This window comes from Corapipo altera, unplaced genomic scaffold (assembly GCF_003945725.1).
Source record: "Corapipo altera isolate COAL_440 unplaced genomic scaffold, ASM394572v1 55, whole genome shotgun sequence".
Taxonomy (NCBI): Eukaryota; Metazoa; Chordata; class Aves; order Passeriformes; family Pipridae; genus Corapipo; species Corapipo altera.
Window position 1 is genome coordinate 10,399,826 of NW_020884882.1, and position 18,789 is coordinate 10,418,614.

The 18,789-nt window shown below is 45.0% G+C and overlaps 1 protein-coding gene across 12 annotated transcripts in view; it reads right to left on the minus strand.

Moving 5' to 3' along the window:
• Window positions 1-18,789, minus strand: part of CADPS (calcium dependent secretion activator) — a 170,344-nt gene that overhangs the window by 72,550 nt on the left and 79,005 nt on the right. For all 12 annotated transcript variants that reach the window (XM_027640313.1, XM_027640317.1, XM_027640315.1 and 9 more), the window contains exons 11-12: window positions 14,069-14,205; window positions 8,681-8,868 (exon numbers count right to left, since the gene is read on the minus strand). In XM_027640313.1, the coding sequence (XP_027496114.1) occupies window positions 8,681-8,868; window positions 14,069-14,205 (325 nt within the window). The remainder of the gene's footprint in view (window positions 1-8,680; window positions 8,869-14,068; window positions 14,206-18,789) is intronic.

The following is an 18,789-nucleotide window of genomic DNA, read 5'->3' on the forward strand; positions in this document are numbered from 1 at the left end:
AAACATTTGGGAAGAGGAACTTGCAAACCGTACATGATATTTACTGCAAAATTTTATAGCTAAATATACATTAAATAAAACTTGCAACATGGACACAGAAAAAGACTTGAATACCAGGGCATGTATTTAAAGTTAAACAGCATTTAATCAGAATCTTTGATTATTTGCCAAATTCATTTGTGTATTAAGGAAAAAAATAGGAGAAAAGATTTAGGCTGAAACTTGGATAAAATGTCTCAGTTGGGGAACACATTTCATAAACAATTTTGGAAGTATGGATCTGGTCTCATTAGTACCTAATTAGTACTAGTTATTTTGAAGAAATGAGCAAGCCACAAAAAAACCAAATTAGATATTGAGCAAAAATTAATGTCTTAACATGCTTAATATAATTTATTCCAAAGTTCCATAAAATATTTAATATTCAGATAGAGATGTCCATGCCTTTTGTGATGCTGTGCACCTCACAGTGCCTGGTTTGCTCCCAAGCAGAGAGAGATAATTCAAGGCAGACTACAATAAATGCCGTACATTAAGGGGCAGAGTTGTTTGACTTTTGGCATTCGGTCCTCCCCCTGTACCCACAACAGCTCAGAGTGTCACTGGGTTAATTGTCTCAGCGCTGACAAACGAGGGAGGGAAAGCCGCCTGCCCTGGCAGTGATTTGCTGAGGGACTGGAAAATTGTGTTACCCTTTGCTGGGTCAATAACCTCAACTGGTGAGATTTAATGGTCGGATCTGACAGCTCGGGTTGGGTCGCAGCCCTTTCACAGGACTCTCAGCTTCTCACTGTATTCGAAGCGCTCGCCTTGTAACGACTCGTGGTGGACACCCGGGACGGGCTGACGTGGCAGCATCAGCTGTGCCCCGGCTGGGCAGTGGTGGCTCTGGAAGCATCACTGACCCACATGAAGATGAGGGGTGGGCTCTGGTGACAAAGCCCCTGGCCAAAGCATCTCTTGCTCAAGTCACAACACCCCAAGGGATGACAAACAAACCACCAAGCCGCGTGTAGACCATGGAGGCTTAACCCCTTGTCTTTGCCGTCCTTGGGATCTGTGTGAGCCGGGAGGACACAAACCCAGTGGCTCCAGCCACTGTTCCCTCCATGCAGGGTGTACTGTGCAGTGTAAACACATGCTGCTCTTGTGTATCATGCAAACTTGAGACAATCTACAGGTCAGCTGTAGCCATTTTTGGAGCAGCGTGGATGTCTGGAAGGGCCTGCCAAGTGAGAGCCATCACCGTGGCAAGGACTCCCTTTCTCACCCAGCTGTGGACTATATTGCATCTGACATGATGAGCATCTCTTGAATCTACCTTTCAAATTTTCGGCAAACCATTTTCTCACTGTCCTTCACAAAGTTGACATTTTCGGCAGCATGATAGGAAAGATGTCATGTCGGCTGCTTTTCAAGTTGTTGTCACAGTGGTTAGCACCAGTTCTGTCATCTTTGCTTTCCTCACAATCCCCCATCTTGAGCCATGTCACAAATAATAATACTTCCGATGTTTTTGTCAAATTTCAAATACTATAACCCAGCTGCACATCTTCAGATTTACTAGTTATGTTAATCTTTGTTGCTCATCTTCCCAGAAGCTGAAGCATTAGGAACTCACTAATTAGTGACAAATGCAGGATATAGATAGAACTGGAAAAACACTACCCAAAGCCTTGCACTTAATTTATTAGCTCGATAATTTTGAAACCTAATTAAATATTCAAGTCAAATATACTTTGAAAATGTAATCTTTCTGAGGGAACATATTTATTTTCCTTTTTGCAAGAACACAAAGGGAATATAGCTTAGCATTGCTATAATTTAAGATTCACTTCTGTGCTAGAGACAATTCCAGTACATGGCTGATGGGGCTGAAAAAAAATCCTCAAGAGAAGCTCAAGTCGCACCAGCTCGTTCTGATGCTTACTGGCAATTTTGTTTTCAGCAAAGGTCTCCAGCTCAACTTTGATACTTGCTATTTGATCTCATGGACAGAAGCACTGACTCCTCCAGCAAACAGCATCTCTGCAGCAAGGACACCTAAAACACAGCTACAGGAACTCGTGTTCTCACACACAGTTCACAAACACATCACCACTGCACTGAAGCAGTGATGAGAAGTGAGAGGAGAGCAAAGGGGTGGAAAAAAAAGTTTTTGATGTAGATGGTATATACAAACACATAAGGGACAAAACGGGTTTGGGTCTACGAATTCAGGCTGACAAACAACATTAATGTCTCCATCTGTGTGGAGACACAATTTCATCCAATTCTCTATAGCTCCTGCTCATGGATACTTGAGGTGTACGGCAGAAGTTGTGGGCAGAGAGGGAAGCAGAAGGGCAAAAAAGGCAAGAAAAATAACTAACGAGATTTTTAATTATAAGTAAACAAGTTTCAGATCACTCCTTCTGCTGCAGATTCACTGTGTTGGCTCTAAACTAGTAAATTCCCACTGTAAATATTTCATATGAAAAGTTTTAAATGCCACTTTCCTAATCCCTCCATGTTTTTAAGTTTTAAGGCACAAAAACAACAACATCAACAAAGCAGGTGGTGATATTAAAAAAAAAGGGTTGCAATTTAAACGGCAAAAATGATAGTCCTTGTTTAGCTTAGATGGTTTGTGCAAATTCCAGCGTTAATTATAAATTATAATTAGGACCTGTGATCCTAAGGCCACTGCTTTATTCTACAAGTCCCGCCTCCCCCCATGCCCTTTTCTAATTATACCCAGTGCCCCCAGGGCTAGTTATGCTGCTAAAACAAATATATCAAAATGATTTTTTAACAAAGACTAATATATGAAGCAATAGCATGCATTTGTATGCAATTATAAATATACAGTATAGCTCCATCACGTTCATCTCTTTGACATAAGCCTCTATGAAATACCATGGCGGCTTCTAAATGAAAAGACATATCATCTTTTACACCTTTTATGTTTAACTTGTCTACACTTTTTTTTTTACTGGGGAAAATATTGCTTACACGTAGCAAACAGATCTTTGCACGCACTGTGAGCCCTGGCATGCAGAGCCAAGGGAAAAAAAACAATGTCAAAAACTGATGCAAATAATTTGATTTTTTAAGTAACAACTCAAATATAAAACACGTGCTGCCTTCAGCTCCCTTGCTGGTTGCCAGGTGCAGCACATATGAGCTATACAGTAAACATCAATGATTAGTGCCTTGGACGGCATGTGTCAGGATAGGCTTTCTCAGGATCCCTCGCAGGAAGACTTGCCTGCGCAAAGTCCCACCGGTTGCACGGGGCAGAGCTCTGGGGATGTGGGCAGGATCACAGCTGCCTGCCTGCTGCCTCCCATATCTCCCCCAGCAAATTGGACCTGAAAGAGCCCACTTGTCTAGATCCCCAGGAAAAAAGTGTATTCAGCAAAAATCAATTTTCCCCGGCTCCCTTCTCCTTCTGGGGATTCACACGGCGCAGGAAATGTCGGTCGGGAGCCCTTTGTTCATCCCAGAGCTCCTGGGTGCTTCCCCAGTGAGATGCTGCCGAGCATGGGAGCCATTTCATCTCCCAACTCCTGCCTTCATTTCACTCGGGCTCTCCTCCACCACCGCAGCACTGAGCCAAGTCACGGCTCATCGCTTCTCATGTGCGATCTGCACCCCTGACGCACCGCGGCTGCACCGGATGGTTTCTGAGCCCTGCCATCCTACACCCATTGTAATGAATCACGTCAGCCGTGGAGCTGGTGATCTGTTGGTGGCTGGCAACCCACTGCCCTTCAGCACAGGCGCCGGATCCCATCCGAGAGACAGTCGTAGCGTGTGTTGTGTCACCACGGACTCATCACGGGGTTGGATGGGACATGGAGCTGGCACCCAACGAAAGGGTACAGCATCACACCCTGCCAGATCCAACCTGCCTCCCTGCAGCCAGGGCAGTGCATCTGAATGAGACCTGGAAACTCAACACAAAGTCCTAGGGATGCACACGAAAGTATCATGACAAAGTGTTCACATATTTACTACTGAAGGGACCAAAACAATCCTGGATTTCTTTTGTTTCAACTGGCTGTGTAGAAACCTTGCCTTTATGTGAAACAGTCAGATATGCAATTAGAATACAATGGAAAAAATTAGAGGTATGTCATGCAGTTTTCAAGTCCTCAAGGTTTATGACACTCGCATTATTTGTGCTATAAAAACACTAATGAAATGTTACCATTAGCTAATGAAAGAGTTACTTCTTGAAAACAAGTTTGAGGCCATAAAATACAGTTTACAGAAAAAAGGGAAGTCACTAATATACCAAATCAATTAACAGAGCTGCTTGGACCTTGGGTAAATCATCATTGAACTTGTAGAAAATTATGGTGTTCAGTTGTTACTAGACTGGAGAGGATTCAGTCCAGCACCCTGATTTTGATAAGTTCCATGTCTGCTAATGCTAAGCATGCACACAATCAATATTTAAGTCTTATTTTTAAAAGTTTGGGATTAACAAGCACAAAAAGAGTCTTTTACGGTGCCAACTTTAAAGTTGAAAAACAATATTATTATATGCCTAAATCAAAAAAATGCACAAGAGAAACAAGACCACTCCTGAAAGCGACTGCAAGGGGCAGGAACCACTGCTCAAGGTTTAGGCACTAGCTTTTGACCTGGAAAAGCTGAGCTCAACTTTCTGCTCTGCAATGGCTCTCCCATGTACAGACAGGGAAGCAGCAAAGCTCCTCTGACACATCCCTTCTCTGTGTGTCAAACAATGCTGGCAGTAGTCGTAGCTCTCCGACATGAGGACAGCGAAAACACGGAAAGAGAAGGCAGGGAAAGACCTCAGTGGTCATGTAAAACCACCCACAATTTTACCCCAAATCACAGTGTCTTCTCAAAACCATTCCTGCTCTTGCCTTTGCTAGTTTTTAAGAACTACTGATAAAGGAAAGCAACAACCTCAGTACTATAGTGGTGATACCAAATGCAGAGACATCAACAAAGACACAATGTATGTTGTCAGATGACTGGATAACACTGTGCCTTTCTCACCTGTCACCTAGGTAAATATATCAGAAATCACATCATCTTTCATAACAGTAGGACTTTACAAAAGGCATCCAGTGATACCCAGCGGACAAGACTCCGTTACCAACTCACTAGTGACCACAATAGTTAAAAAGCATCGAGTTCCTCAGTCTTAGTGAAGAGCAAGTACCTGGGGAACAGAAAACCATGTGGATATTTCTCTTGTTGATCCTTGCCTTCCTGACAACCTGACCTCACATAGTCAGGTGTCTGCAAGAGGTGAAACTTAGGACAAGTAATTTACATTTAACCCGACTTTTACTTGGAAAAAATATGAAATTAAAACAAAAAATTAAGGGGACTGTCACACAAACAGCAGTGATTTACAGCCTTGGTATGGAGAGATCATGTCAGGGCTCTGAATAAGCAACACGAGCCTAAAGGAGGGGGGAGACCAAACTCTGACATATAAAGCAACAGGGCTACAGAATGTCCCCAAAATCCCATTTTGACCATTTCACCTGCTGTGGCCGCAGGGTCAGCTCCAAGCTGGAGGTGCTTTTCCACCAGCAGCCGTCCTGCCCCTGTCCCGGCTGCGGTGTGGCGGCCGTGCTGCCGAGGCGGGGGCCGGACGGGCGAGGAGGCATCGTGCCCATGCTGACGCCTGTCATCCTGTCAGCCTTGACCTCCAGGCTGTCCTCAGCGTCCGCACCGCAGCCCGCCTGCACTTCCCCGCTGACTGCGAGCGACTGTTGTCTCACTGCCTGACCTTATGCAAACACGATACAAACAGACAGCCCACCTCAGCTCCATCACTGTCTGCTGCTAATACAGGAGATTGATAGCCACATGAAATTATCTCCCTTCTCGACCTTCATTACTGGGTGGCATATTCTGACTGACAGCCAACCTCGTCCTGGGGAAAGCTAAACCACCCGTTCGGGGTGTTTACTGTCTAAAAGTGAAGGAACTTTTTTTTTGTAAAGAAAATCAACACTTTTTCAGTTTCAACAGAAAAAGAAGCCTCTGTTAAACAGAAGAATGTCTCGTAACTCAATCTTTCCCAGACAACTGTGCATCCCAACAACAATGCAATGCATGGCCGCTCCGAGATGTTCTGCTGAATGCCGTGCTGGGTCTTGGGGCAGGTGTGCCACCTTGACAAATTTTACATGGAAAGCTTTCAGCTCTGCCATGAGCTATAGGTTTCCTGGGGAGAGCAGGGCCAGCCATAAGGCAACAAGCAATGTATGGACACAGCAGGTGGGAGGAAGGGACGTAGCTGAAGCGAACGCGGCTTTACACACACGTCGCAACTGCCAGGAAGGACTGCACGGGTAAATACCGGCTTTCGATCGCTCTCTGCCAGCCAGCTCGCAAACGCACCACGCATGTGGCCTCAACAGCTCTCTGAAAAGAAACCGTGACTCTTCCGCTCAGATATTCACATTTCTTATAGTAGACACAGAAGATACGGAGTTGTGTGTTCTCTCGGACCCCCTGTGGTCCCTTTCTGTGACCTTCTGATAGCAAAAGCCAGACGCTGCACCCCGCGGTCTCTGCACCAAACTGCTGGGTGCCACCCAGAGCCTGCCCTTGGTGGCAACGCGCGATGCCGCAGCCTTGCAGTTCCCGCACAGAGCCTCCTGAAATCCCCAGGCAACAGAGAGACAGCAGTGACCAAGAAGGAATATGAACCTTCAACCCTCTGATGTGAAGTCAAGCATCAGCTAAAGACAGTTAAGTCATAGCAAGACACCTCATTTCTTTCTTGGAATATTTTAAATGGAATGTGACTATTTCAGAGACTGGAATAGCCCGTCCATGGCCGAGCTTCCTCTCTGGTCGTGCCCAGCAGCTCCCAGCACAGTGCAGCAGCCACACACAGCCCTGGACAGCTTTACAGCATGGGACTGGGGCCTAAATACCACGAGTTTTAAAGCATGACGTTTCCTGAGCCCACAACTCTCCAGCCCCGAGGGGAGGGAATGGCAGGTTGTCACCTTGGCCAGTACTGTCAGATACCTCCTGCCACCAACCCTGATGAAAAGGAAGCTTCAGCCCTGGCTGTGCTGGACCCTGTGCAGAGGTACATGGGGGACCTGTGACTGGCATCTGACCTTCTCTCTGTTATGGGCCAAATGGGCTTTGAGCCAGGTCCTGTTCCCACACCAGTTGAGATGACAAAGGGCAATGGGGCAGCCAGTTTTGCTGCCTGGTCCCATCCCCTACATTTCATGTGAGCTATCTCACATGTTTACACATACCTAAAAAGTTCAAGGTCCTGACCCCCTATGGGACTTGGGTGCCTAAACTCCATCCAGCTCCCAGGAGAGTGTATGACCCAAATGCCAGAGCCACAGTGGGCCTCCCTGAGCTGTGGGGATGCAAAATGCCCAGTGTGCTCAATGACCAAGGAGCCCCCAGTGCCCTCTCCAACACACTCCTGTGCACTGTATGCTTTTGCTTACCTTTTTGGCTCTGGATTCGGCTGGGATTTGGGCTCTTTCTTTTTTTTGGACTCCTTTTTGGAATCCTTTTTTGTCTCCGTCTCAGCAGCAGGGGCCTGAGATGCTTTGCCCCCCTCACCGTCTGCACTTGGCTGTGACCCACCAAGTAATTCTGCCATGAGTTCTCTTAGGGGAGTGATTGAAATGTGGGGGGCAAGACCAGCAGCAAAAGTGAAAGAAACAAGAACAAAGCATGAAAAAACTCAAAATAAAACAAAAGGAAATTAGGTTGAAAGGAAACAACTGAAATCATATCACAATTGGCAAAGAAAGAACAGATGAGCAAAGGAAAGTCAGAACTAAAAAAGAAACTAAGGAATCAAAAACTTGGTTTCCATGACAAGATGTATGAAAGTAACTGCAAAAGCAAGTGGCAGCCTTGTAATGTGAAACCTGGGCAGTGCATATCGTAATTCGGGGTGGTATTTACCAGAGCATTTATGAAAACACCTAATTATTTTATACCAGCAGCATATGCAGGATACACAGTGATATCTCAAAGTATATAATACAACTTAACAGAAAAAAAAGCAGAAAAAGAAGTTGCAATAGATGCTACAGCTGTCAGCAAAATAAACAGAGGGAAAAAGCACAGCTCCAGTTCCTCCCATCAAAGGTTTTCCACATTTGAGAGAAAGGAACTGGCTTCTTCTGAAACTGAAACTGCTTTGAAACAGTGCAAGATAAAATTTTAAGTTATGTCTAAGCAATTTCTGCACTGATGTCACATGGACTTTAAATGAGACATGGGTGCCCAAGGGCTTAAAGCCCTTTTGAACACTGAAGTTTGATAGTGCTGGAAATTTCACTGCTGCAGTTTGTCAGATCCTCTCTCACAACAATTAAATCAGCACAGTGTATCATTTACTTCTATTTATTCAACCTGTGACAGTCACACGTACTTCGACTTTATCTTGTCCAGAACTGCATCTAGCAGGTGCCTGGGCAAGAAAGTTAAAACCCTTCATTTCTGGATCCTCTGTGTGCATTTTTACTGCTTACATTAAACAAGCAACGAAACAAACAAACAAACCGACTATGCCACTAGAAGTGTTGCTGCCAAACATCCCCTGTGAAAACAAATTGGGGACTGTTGTGCATTATCCAAGGAAACCTATATTTGACAAAGTCATCCCTTGCTGGCAGGGTGCTGCTAGCTAAGAAGAATTCCTTACCTGTTGCCATGAACATGTGATGCACAAAAGGCAAAGCTGTAGTGAAGTAAGGTGGGGTCAATCATAGCTCCGTTTTCTGCGCGCTCTAGCAAATCTCTGAGGTAGCAGAGATGTCTGTGACAGCCTCTCACTCCATTACGTGCACAATACTCATCTAGCACAAAGACCTGGCCAGGACTAAACCAGCCCTGTTTAGAAATAAAGAGACTTGATTTTAAATATAAGTTATTAAATACAAAGGCTATCAGATTTGGAGGTGTAGTGGTCAACTGTTCTAATAAAAGGAATACAAACCTAAGGCTATGTTAAGGAAAAAGGAGAGAGGTCACTCAAACAATACAGTCTGAACATCATCACTCAAACACAGCATATACTCAGTGCAACTGTTAACAAAAACATATTATGCTACCATTAAAGGGAAATGTCACTTAAATGCTGAAAAGTTAGGCCAGTTCATGACAGTGCCTAGCAAAAAGAAGAGGGAAAAAAAAAGACACCTTTAAGAGATGACAAAGGTTTGGTTATTTAAACAGTGTGAAACAGTAATCTCATTTTGGGGATGGGATTGTACACTGAGCCAGGAGCAAGAAGACTGATGTGACGGAAGAGTATGGAGGATTACACTGAAAAATGACTCTTGCATCTGGCAGGTAGGAATGTCCTGCAGACGGAGAAAGGCAGCTCTGCAGTATCAGAAAGGGATGTTTCCTGTGATCCTTATTTTGTGCCACTGGCGACATGCTCTGACATTGCCCACCTCCTCGGCACTGAAGCAAAGGGAGCTCTGCTCAAGAGCAGGGTTTCTTTACACATCCAGAAACCTCAGACTATTTCTGTCTGTCAGTCCTGAGGGCCTGGTGACACACAGCTTGCAGTGCAGTGCAGTGTCCGGACTCCCAAGGAGGACACCCTTCCCCGTGAGGGGATGGCTCCAGTGAACATCCTGGGACAGCCGAAGCGGAACGTGCCTCTGCCTTTGGGAACGGCGCTAATGAGAACAAGAATAATCTTGTAGATTGCTTTTCAAAATGCTGCAAAACCGTCAATATTTACATGGAAATTTGGGTGCTAAACAATTGCTAAGACGCAGCTCTGGAATGCATCAAGCTGCAAAATCTTTCATCGTTTAATTGAAAAGTTCCTGCAGCGGGCGGGAGAGTAGTTGAGGCAGAGCACTGCCCCTATAGGCAACTTCTTTGCCACCCCATCTGTTACCCCAAATGCTACATCTTAGAAACAACACTGCTGTGAAAGATTAAAATATATTTTCTACCACTCAGATGACACCAAATCTTTTCTAGATGCCAAAATAGCTGCTTTGAAAAGAGTTGAAGAAATATCAATTAAGAGCTCAAAGACATAGAGAAGGATTTGCTCATCCTTATTGGGCCAACTCCAAAACAGATTGAGAAAAGAATTAAAATAATGAGGGGAAAATGATAGATATAGGGAGTAGCTACAGTGCTGGGATCACTGGAAGTGCACATTTCAAAATGAAGACACAGAACAATGCAGATGGGACAGCCCTCTGGAAGGTTATTTTTTGGGAGGGGTATATTTGCCTTCACCAGTTTTAATGGCATTTTTGTCTGCTTTTTGGTTGGTGGCATTATGCTTGATTCTGGAGTTCTTTACGGTGCCTGTTTGTTATATCCTTGGATGATCTCTTCACCTTGTCTCTCTTCACGAAAGTCTTTGGCTATCAGGCACAGTAAAAATAAAGAAATGTCGTGATTGCTCTGCAATAGAAAGATGTCTGTGTTTGGTTATGGGGATAGAAGTACAGCTGAAATTGTTATATTCACCTAATGCATACAAAGGACTCATTTCTCCCTACAGGGTGAAATCTTGGCCCTACTGACACTGACAGGAAGGCTGGCACTGATCTCACTGGAGTCAAGTATCAAGCCCAGAGTTTAAACTGAAGGAAACAGAGGCTGGACCCAGTGATCCAGAGCACTGCTCCCCTGAACTGGATGCTGGTCCTCAGGAGGAGACAAGGGACAGGGGCAAACACTCGGGGTTGCTGCCATGGTGCAAAGAGGGGAAGCATGAGCAAAAGCTCAGAGGTTCAGTGGTGAGCCTCAGACCTCATTAGACCACAGGCAGCAGACTGTGGGTGGAGAGATCCAGAGTCCAACAGAACCAGGCAGTCTTCATTTGCAGGAAGAGGTAGGAAATAAAACACCTGCTGCTGAATGGGGCTCCAAGGGAGCAGTAAATGCTGCTCACCACAGCTCCAGAAAAACTCCTGAGGTTTGATGAAAGGTAGTGTTCAGACAGATCTCCCAAATCTTCAGGCAGATCCTGGCTCTGGATGAAGATTTGCCTGGCCCAACCAGCTGACACACAAGCCAGCCTGGCAAACACAGCTGACAGTGATGACACATGGGGTGTCTGTCCCCAGTGCAGAGAGGTGTAGAGCAACGTGGCCTCACAGATGTCTTCAGTGGAATTAGGAAACCTGGAGGGGACAATGGAGAAAGGGCGCAGAGCACAGGGAGGTCCACTGACTGAGTTCAACAAGCTGAACTGCTTCAATACAGGAAAATGTGTCCCAGGCACCAGCAGGGAGTGCCACGGGAGCTTTGGAGCTGGGAAAAGCAAGGATTGGTCAGGGCTGGTGAAACATGGACCAGCTTTCTAAGGGCAAATGCAAATTTTGAGAAAAACAGAATTTTTGAGGGAAAATGTTCACATTTCATTAGCTAAATTTTGCCTTTTACCACAGGAAGTCCAAGAGAATTTAATCTTGGTGGCCTGCTTCATGGACCTCTTAATCTCACTCCTTCACATATCTTGGCTAGGCTGGGCACTCTGAAGACTTTCCACCAGTACATGTTGTGCCATATAATGGAATTCCATGAATGCTGACACATCATGGTCAGTACAGCTCCAGCACGGACCCAGCTGTATGAGCTGGATGCTGGCAGTGGGTTGGGAAGTCTTGGGAAGAGCTGAAGGGCAGTCTCAGAAACAGCATACATGTCCAAGTGAAAGGAGTGAAGACCCACGTGTGTGTGGGGTCCATACCATGCTGGAACAGCTGAATGCTCATCCCAATAGTCCAGGAAGAGCCCTGAGTGTGACTCTGCTACCAGTTTGTGGATGACAGGCAGGAGCCCTCAGCAAGCTCTGCAGAAAGCGCTCTTCCCCTTTCCCAGCACTGAGCTCTCTGCCAGTAAACATCACTTCTGCTGTGGCTGAGTCAGGCAGGCTGTTTGTTTTCCTAGGGATGCCTGGCTCAGCCCATGAGTGGGCTCACAATTGCGTTGTTTAACCTGGTTCCACAGAAAGGAAGTGATGCTGAGTTATCCTCTGTGTCTGGGTAAGTCTTCCCTGGCACCTCCAGGTCCACTTTCGAAAATAAGAAGAGGTGTGATGAGGTAAAACTCCGTGGGACCTTGCATGGAATGTCCTGTAGGGAGAATAAGAACTGCCCAGCAGCACACAGAGTGGACAGAGCAGGCTTACCACGGGCTCACAGCTCCTCCAGCCAAGTCAACGCAGTGCTATCACCAACATCCCAATGGCACAGTAAGAACACTGGGAGTTCTTTGCAGTTAAACTCAAATTTTGAGGTCAGTCTGGTTTTTTTTTACACCATAATCAGGACAAAACCACGGTAAAGCAAGTAAAGAAGCATGTGAAATCCAAGCGTAGGTGAACAGAGGCCATTATTCTCTTCCTTACAGCACTGCAATGGGTGATTTGAAAGAAGATCAAGTTAATTGGTTAACTGGTGATGCTCCACTCCGAAGAGGCATGACTCTTGGTGTTGAGGGGAGCTCCACTGCTCCAGCAGCTTCTATCAAAGGCCTAAACATCTCCATAACAAGCAGAAGTGCGGTTGGTGGGTTTCTTGAAGAAAAACAGTGTTAATTGTTTTCAGTGATGGCCTCGCACCTCTCCACAGGTTTAATTCAACAGCCACAGCTCTCTCACCAGGCCCGAGATTGCACAGAGACAAACCAGCAGCAAGCCAACCTCTCAGACATGCATGGATGGGGATGGTCTTCCTAGGGTCAGCCATGCGTGGGGAGCAGAAGCTGCATGCCAATGTCACTGCCTGCCAGAGCAAAGACCTCGATGGAACCGGTGAGGAACCTGCTGCAGGTCTGACAATGCTCCCACCAAGCCTACTTGTACCACTTGGGTATCTGCCAGTAAAGTGCAGCCTTCTCCCACCCCGTCCTTACCTCAGGGGACGTCCACAACAGTTCCTCCTAGCCCTGCCTCTCCTCAGGGAGGTGACAACTCACTACCACTAATGGCATTTACTGATTCTCAGCCCTTCAGAGGGGATTGATCCTCGTGTGCAGTGCAAGGTGTGGGGTAGTGAGAGAAGCACCATGGTGGGGGGGGGACGTGGAGGACAGGATTTGAGACCAACAGCCTCATTGCCAGCTGCTCAGCTGTGCTCCCAGGTTGCTCTTGTAACAGCCAGACACCTCAGAGTCCCAGCTCCAAGACTGCACAGCTGGTAAAGATGAAGGTTCTTGGCACAAGGTGGTCCTTCTGGTGAAGGAGCCCACCATGACACCCCAGAATGGAGGGTTCTGTGCAACTCTAGGAGGGCAGCAGGTCAGGATCTGTCCCATGCCATGTTCAGGACAGGTTCTCCATTTCAGACCCCCCTAGAAAGGATTCATCCTACTGTTTTCTCAAAACTAAGAGCCTTTACATCCTCCTCACTGAAACTCCTAAAAATTAATTCCTCAAATTGTGATGTTATAGGTTATTTGTAATTTAAACCCTTACAGTACCCAAGAGCCCCCAAGCACTGCACTCCAGCCAAAGGTTACAAGCTGTCCTGGAGCATCTCCTGCCACTGTCCTACAGTGGGCTGAGAGCTGCAACTGCTGCTCATGGGAGTGCTCAGGATGGGCATGCGACTAAGTGAGCGTGGACAGACTGCAGCATCACTGCAGTTATCCACACAGCACCATCTGTTACCTGCTTGGGATCCCTGTTCATAAAGAGACATAAAGGTGGGCCACAGTTATTCCTGGTGGGACTCCACTGACATGGGAGGTGGTATCAGACTGTCATCTCTCCCCTGTTCTTTCATCCAGAAGACTCTGGAAGGCAGTGCAGGAGGCTGCAAAACACTGCTCTCTACTTCACATCCCCACACTGGAGTTTGTCTTTGCAGGAAGAAACATTTTAAGCATTGCAAACAGAAACAATAAAGACAGTGCGACTGGAGAAGAACAGCAGTCAATTCACTGCAGGCAGCCTCTCAAAAGACAATATCTCTGGGCCAAATTCAAACCTGGTGTAAACAGAAGTCAATCTTCCAGCAACAGGGGGATTAGCCCCCACTCACACTAGCTTTGACTTTGCTGCTTGATGTTTATATCACTAGAGACCAAAGAATATACTTGCCAGACAAGAATAGGAATCATTAAGTCTGTGGTCCAAAGTGAGGCGCTGAACCATCTCAAAGAGTGAAGCGTGGTCAAAGTTACAGGGATTGGAAGAGATAAATTCATCCATGCCATGCTTTTGAGCTCTATCTGCATCTGTTCATTTATACATATAGAGAAAGACACCATTTAGAGAGATATAAGACATTTCAGTTGACAAATACAACAGAGAAAAATATACAGTATGAAGCATGAAAGCTAAATATCTCCTCTTCCCTCCATTGCCATTAAGTTTTCTCTTTGCAGGCTACATAGTACACTTCACCTCCCATTGTCAACTTGCATCAGTTATGGACTATATTATTGCATTTAGGCAAAAGATTTTAGAATTAACATCTTGTCAACTGCTCATTATAGTGCATTTATTCTGTACTTAAAACCAGAACACAAACCCAAGAATTCACTCTGTATCTTACAATAGGCTATGAGTTAACAGAATTTTGGCTCACATAAGTAAATTAGCTCCTATTTAGATAGCTGTGGTTAATTGTAATAGATTCTGCCATTCTAATGAAGTTACAGCTGTAGCATTTTTCTCTACATTTGCTATGTTTTCTAGGTATCAGACCAGTTACGTTGTTCTTTATCCAAATGCCAATGTTTGTCTTCCCCACGGCAATTCTTTTTCCTAATGGCAACTTTAAATGCTACCTCACCGAAATAAAAAGATGCTCTTTTAAGCATTGCTAAGAAGTTAAATTGATATGTAGTTTGTTGTCACAGAGGCAGTAACCCGACAGGGCGCCGGAGCTGCCAGTCATCCCGATGGAGAGACTGAATTTCCTCTGCCTGGATTACGAGCTGCCATTTTTGGGTGAATTAACAGCCTCAACATATTCACACTTCTCTGCTTTGGGTGACGTTTACGGGCACTAACTCCTAGGGGCTAATTAATTAATCTCAACATGGTTAACTAAAAATACACCGAATTCAGCAGTCGAAATGAAGCCGCCAAACCGGCCTGGGTGCGGCCAGCCGGGACCCTGCTGGGAGCAGGTTTTGTTCTTCCAGCGGCTGGGGAATTACAGGACACCTTTCACTCGGTTTTGTCTGTGCTCAGCTTCCTACTATATGGGTTCTTGCCAAATCTTTGACAAAGAAAATAGGATTTAAATCCTTCCCCTGTTTATAGCCTCCTACGGGAACTGGGTGGCCTTGAAACAATGTGGCTGAAAGGACACAAAAATGCAGTTTTCCGCAATAGGAGTATATGGTAACTGTATTTGTTTTAAAACAAAATCCCTCCTTACCAGAAGAAAACCACAAAAATCCTTAATTAAAAAAACTCAAGTAAATCAAAAGAGCTTTAATGAGAAAATGTTCTTTTATATATGTTTTACTATTCAATATTTAGCTGTGAAGGATGGCATGTCTTTCTAAATACCTCGCTCATGTCAGTGCTCTCAATGATCATTACTGATCATTGGAAGCAATCTTTACATTTTCTGTATAGTCTGTCATTATCTATATACAAACTATATAAATAACATCACCCACTGGAAAGAAATCAGACAAATTAAAACATGTAACATTTCAATTAGCTGCTAGGAATACTTAATTCAGCTGTAGCTGGCAATTTTCCTCACTAAAACCCTGCTGAATAAACACTGACGTTTTTCCTACAGCTGGTTTATTTTTGAGGGTCTGCTCCCCTGTTTCATTCTATGTGCTGGGCTCTGCTGCCCCCCACGTCACCTCCCTCCCTGGTCCCAAATTCCCCCCTCTGCCTCTGCCAGCAGCTCTGTGCATTCAGCACAGGGACAGAAGAAGCTGCTGATGGTGCCGAGTGAGGTGGAAGCACAAGGGCTGGCTCGGGGGACGGGGACAACTTCCCTGAGGAGTGCATCACCTCCAGGGCACCTGTCCAGCACCCTTGGGTGTGGGATGTGAAGCCCACCCAGCCCTGGGGCTTGTGGCATGGGTCAGCTCCTGTCTGTTTTGACAGCTTTCTGCCCCCTCCTCTCTGTCCCTTCCGGCCAAGATGGATTTGATTGCATTCACTCCCAAAGAGTTCGGCTGTGCTGTTTTCAATTCCATCCCTAGTGCCCGCAAAATGTTTTAACAGCTATTATCGGACTATTTTTAATGGCTTGCTGCTCTGCCCGGCTCCTTGGAGTTGACTGCAAGCTGACAAATTGGCTGGAGGCCTTCATTTGCCAGCTTCGCTCAGAGATTTTATTACTTTTCAATTAGGAGCCCTGATACACTGTCAATCCTCCTGCTCAGCCAACGAGGCTCCGAGAGCCGAGTAAATCAGCTGGAAATTTGAAGAGTCCTCTAGCCCTTTAGCTGGTGAACTTCTTTGAGCATATGTGCTAGAAAGCATGTTTGAAATGAATATTTTTTACTCCAGACTAATAAGCTTTTCCCCACAGTACATTCTCTGATCAAGGTGGGCACAGAGCAGACCTTAGGTTTGTGGGAACCAACCAAAGCGCCGCTGGCTTCCACCGAGCTGAGGGTCTGGCTGGGTTTTTTACAATCTCCCTGCCCAAGGCAGGGGCACAGACAGTTCCCTGCCAAGCGTGAGAACAGACACAGTGATTAAATGTCCTTCACAACTGTCCATAATCAAGGACAATTTTACTTCCACTAATCACTTTGAAGCCACACCTTACTGAGCATCCCGTTGGGTGCCTGCTTGAAAGCCCATTTCCCCCAAAGCTCTCCACCTCGGAACAACCACATGAAAAGAGAGACATCAGACATGGCACTGCATGAGCTCAAGTGACCAGAAAAGCATGATCCACATGACTTATGCTCAGTCAGTGGTTTAAAATGTGGATTTCTGCCATGGGAAGGAGGATGAGCAGCTGCAGCTCTTCCTGCAAAGCCCAGCGCCGCAGCTCTTGCATGGCCAAACCATTTTGCATCAGCAGAGATGCAGGGCTGGGTGGGTGCATGTTGCCCACCCAGGGGATACAGCTGGTGTGATGTGAACTAGAGATGCCTATGAAGAATGGTAATACAAATGTGTATTTCTTTCAAATGGAATATCAACTCTGGGCCAGATGCTGCTCTGGGCCAAAATTCTTAAAAATAACTAGGAGCAGGTTAAAGAGGTCAATCCTACACTAAATTCATCTTCCCTTAATTATTCTAAATAAGCACCCCATGCACCTTACAGTTTCTTTTTGAATTTTGATTTTTCCAATGGACTCACTTTTAAAAATGAAATTCAGGAATCGAATTTTCCCAAAACATTAAACTTCCTAAGCAATACACAAAATAAAAAAGAACAGATCTAAATATATTATTACTCCACTTCAGACACATATCTGCAACTTGAAATAATGCCAACATCTGCATTTGAAATAAGTTTTACATCTAATTTACCTTCTTTCAAAATGGCCTGTACAGTTTGCATGCGATCTTAAACAAAATACAAAACGAGAACGGCTAATATTCACACCCAAACTGTACAGCCAATTTGTAAGTACTTTAAATTAATTGTTTCAGTCAAATACGGCTGCTTTTTTGACCCTGCTCTGTTATTCTAGCTAAAAAGGAAGGAGAAACCAAAGAAAGAAAGTTATATGATGCTCCAGTAATTTGCAATCCCTTCCCAAGGTGCCGTGCCAAGCTCGCTAGTGCTTCTTTGTTCGGGGCTCCAACCGAAATGCTGCTGCAGGCCCACAAAAGTTATCTTACACATTTAGACAAGCTGCACACAACTGCAGCTGAAAGGTGTTTGATGGTGGTCTCGGGAGGGGGCTGCCAGAGGAGGGACATGGGCAGCACAGGCTCCACGAACCTTTCTTCTGGAGAACTGCAGACTTTGGCCTTTTATATCACACTTGGTCTCTACATTACTGCCTTCTTTTAATACTGCCAGGTTTATTTTGTTCGTTTTTATCCAGTTTGCATTTTACGCTGACTCCATTAACTAACCCCCTGTCACACAATCCCTTCCTACAAGTGTTTGAAATCAGTCTTAAAAATCTACCAGTGTCAGGAACACAAAGATTGCAACAACAACAAGACTAATGAAAACCAAAGGACTGTCCCACTGTTTGGTTCTCTGAGGGCTGTATTTCTCTTTATCTAACTGTTATTTAAAAAGGAAGGGACAAAATGGTCAAATCTTTCATTCTTTTTTTAAAATGTATTTCCCTGCCCTCTGCATTTCTTTTGCTCCAGCAATAATTTTGGCAGATTTTGCTTTGAGAGCTGTGAAGTTAATAGTGGGGGACAAGCTCCATAAAAGAATTCTTGTTATAAAAGGCTTTAGGTAGCCATTTTATTGTAAGAATTTCTTACTCCAGATTTATTTCTTTTCGATAATGAGTGACTTTGTTTTAGTATCAAAGGCAACTGAACATCCAGTAAATTTTACAACGCGTTTGCTTATTAAAATAACCAATAAAATTCCAACAAACAAACAAAAAATCAAACAACTGTAAATTAAAAGGTGACTTTGTATCTTACTCATCTGGAAAATGTGTGCTTGTCATATCTGCTTGACATTACAAGAATGAAGATGTGGTTTGGACAGTAACAAACAATGACACTAGTCAACCTCATCAGGAGACATGAAATAAAGGAATGACAATGATTGATGGCAGCTATTCATTTACAGATATTTCTAGAAAACTCCTCACTGGCCTGGCCGGGCAAAGCAGGAGAAGTTTTCCAGGCTGCGCGGTGCCGGAATGCACCGCGGTGGTGGGTGACTGTGTG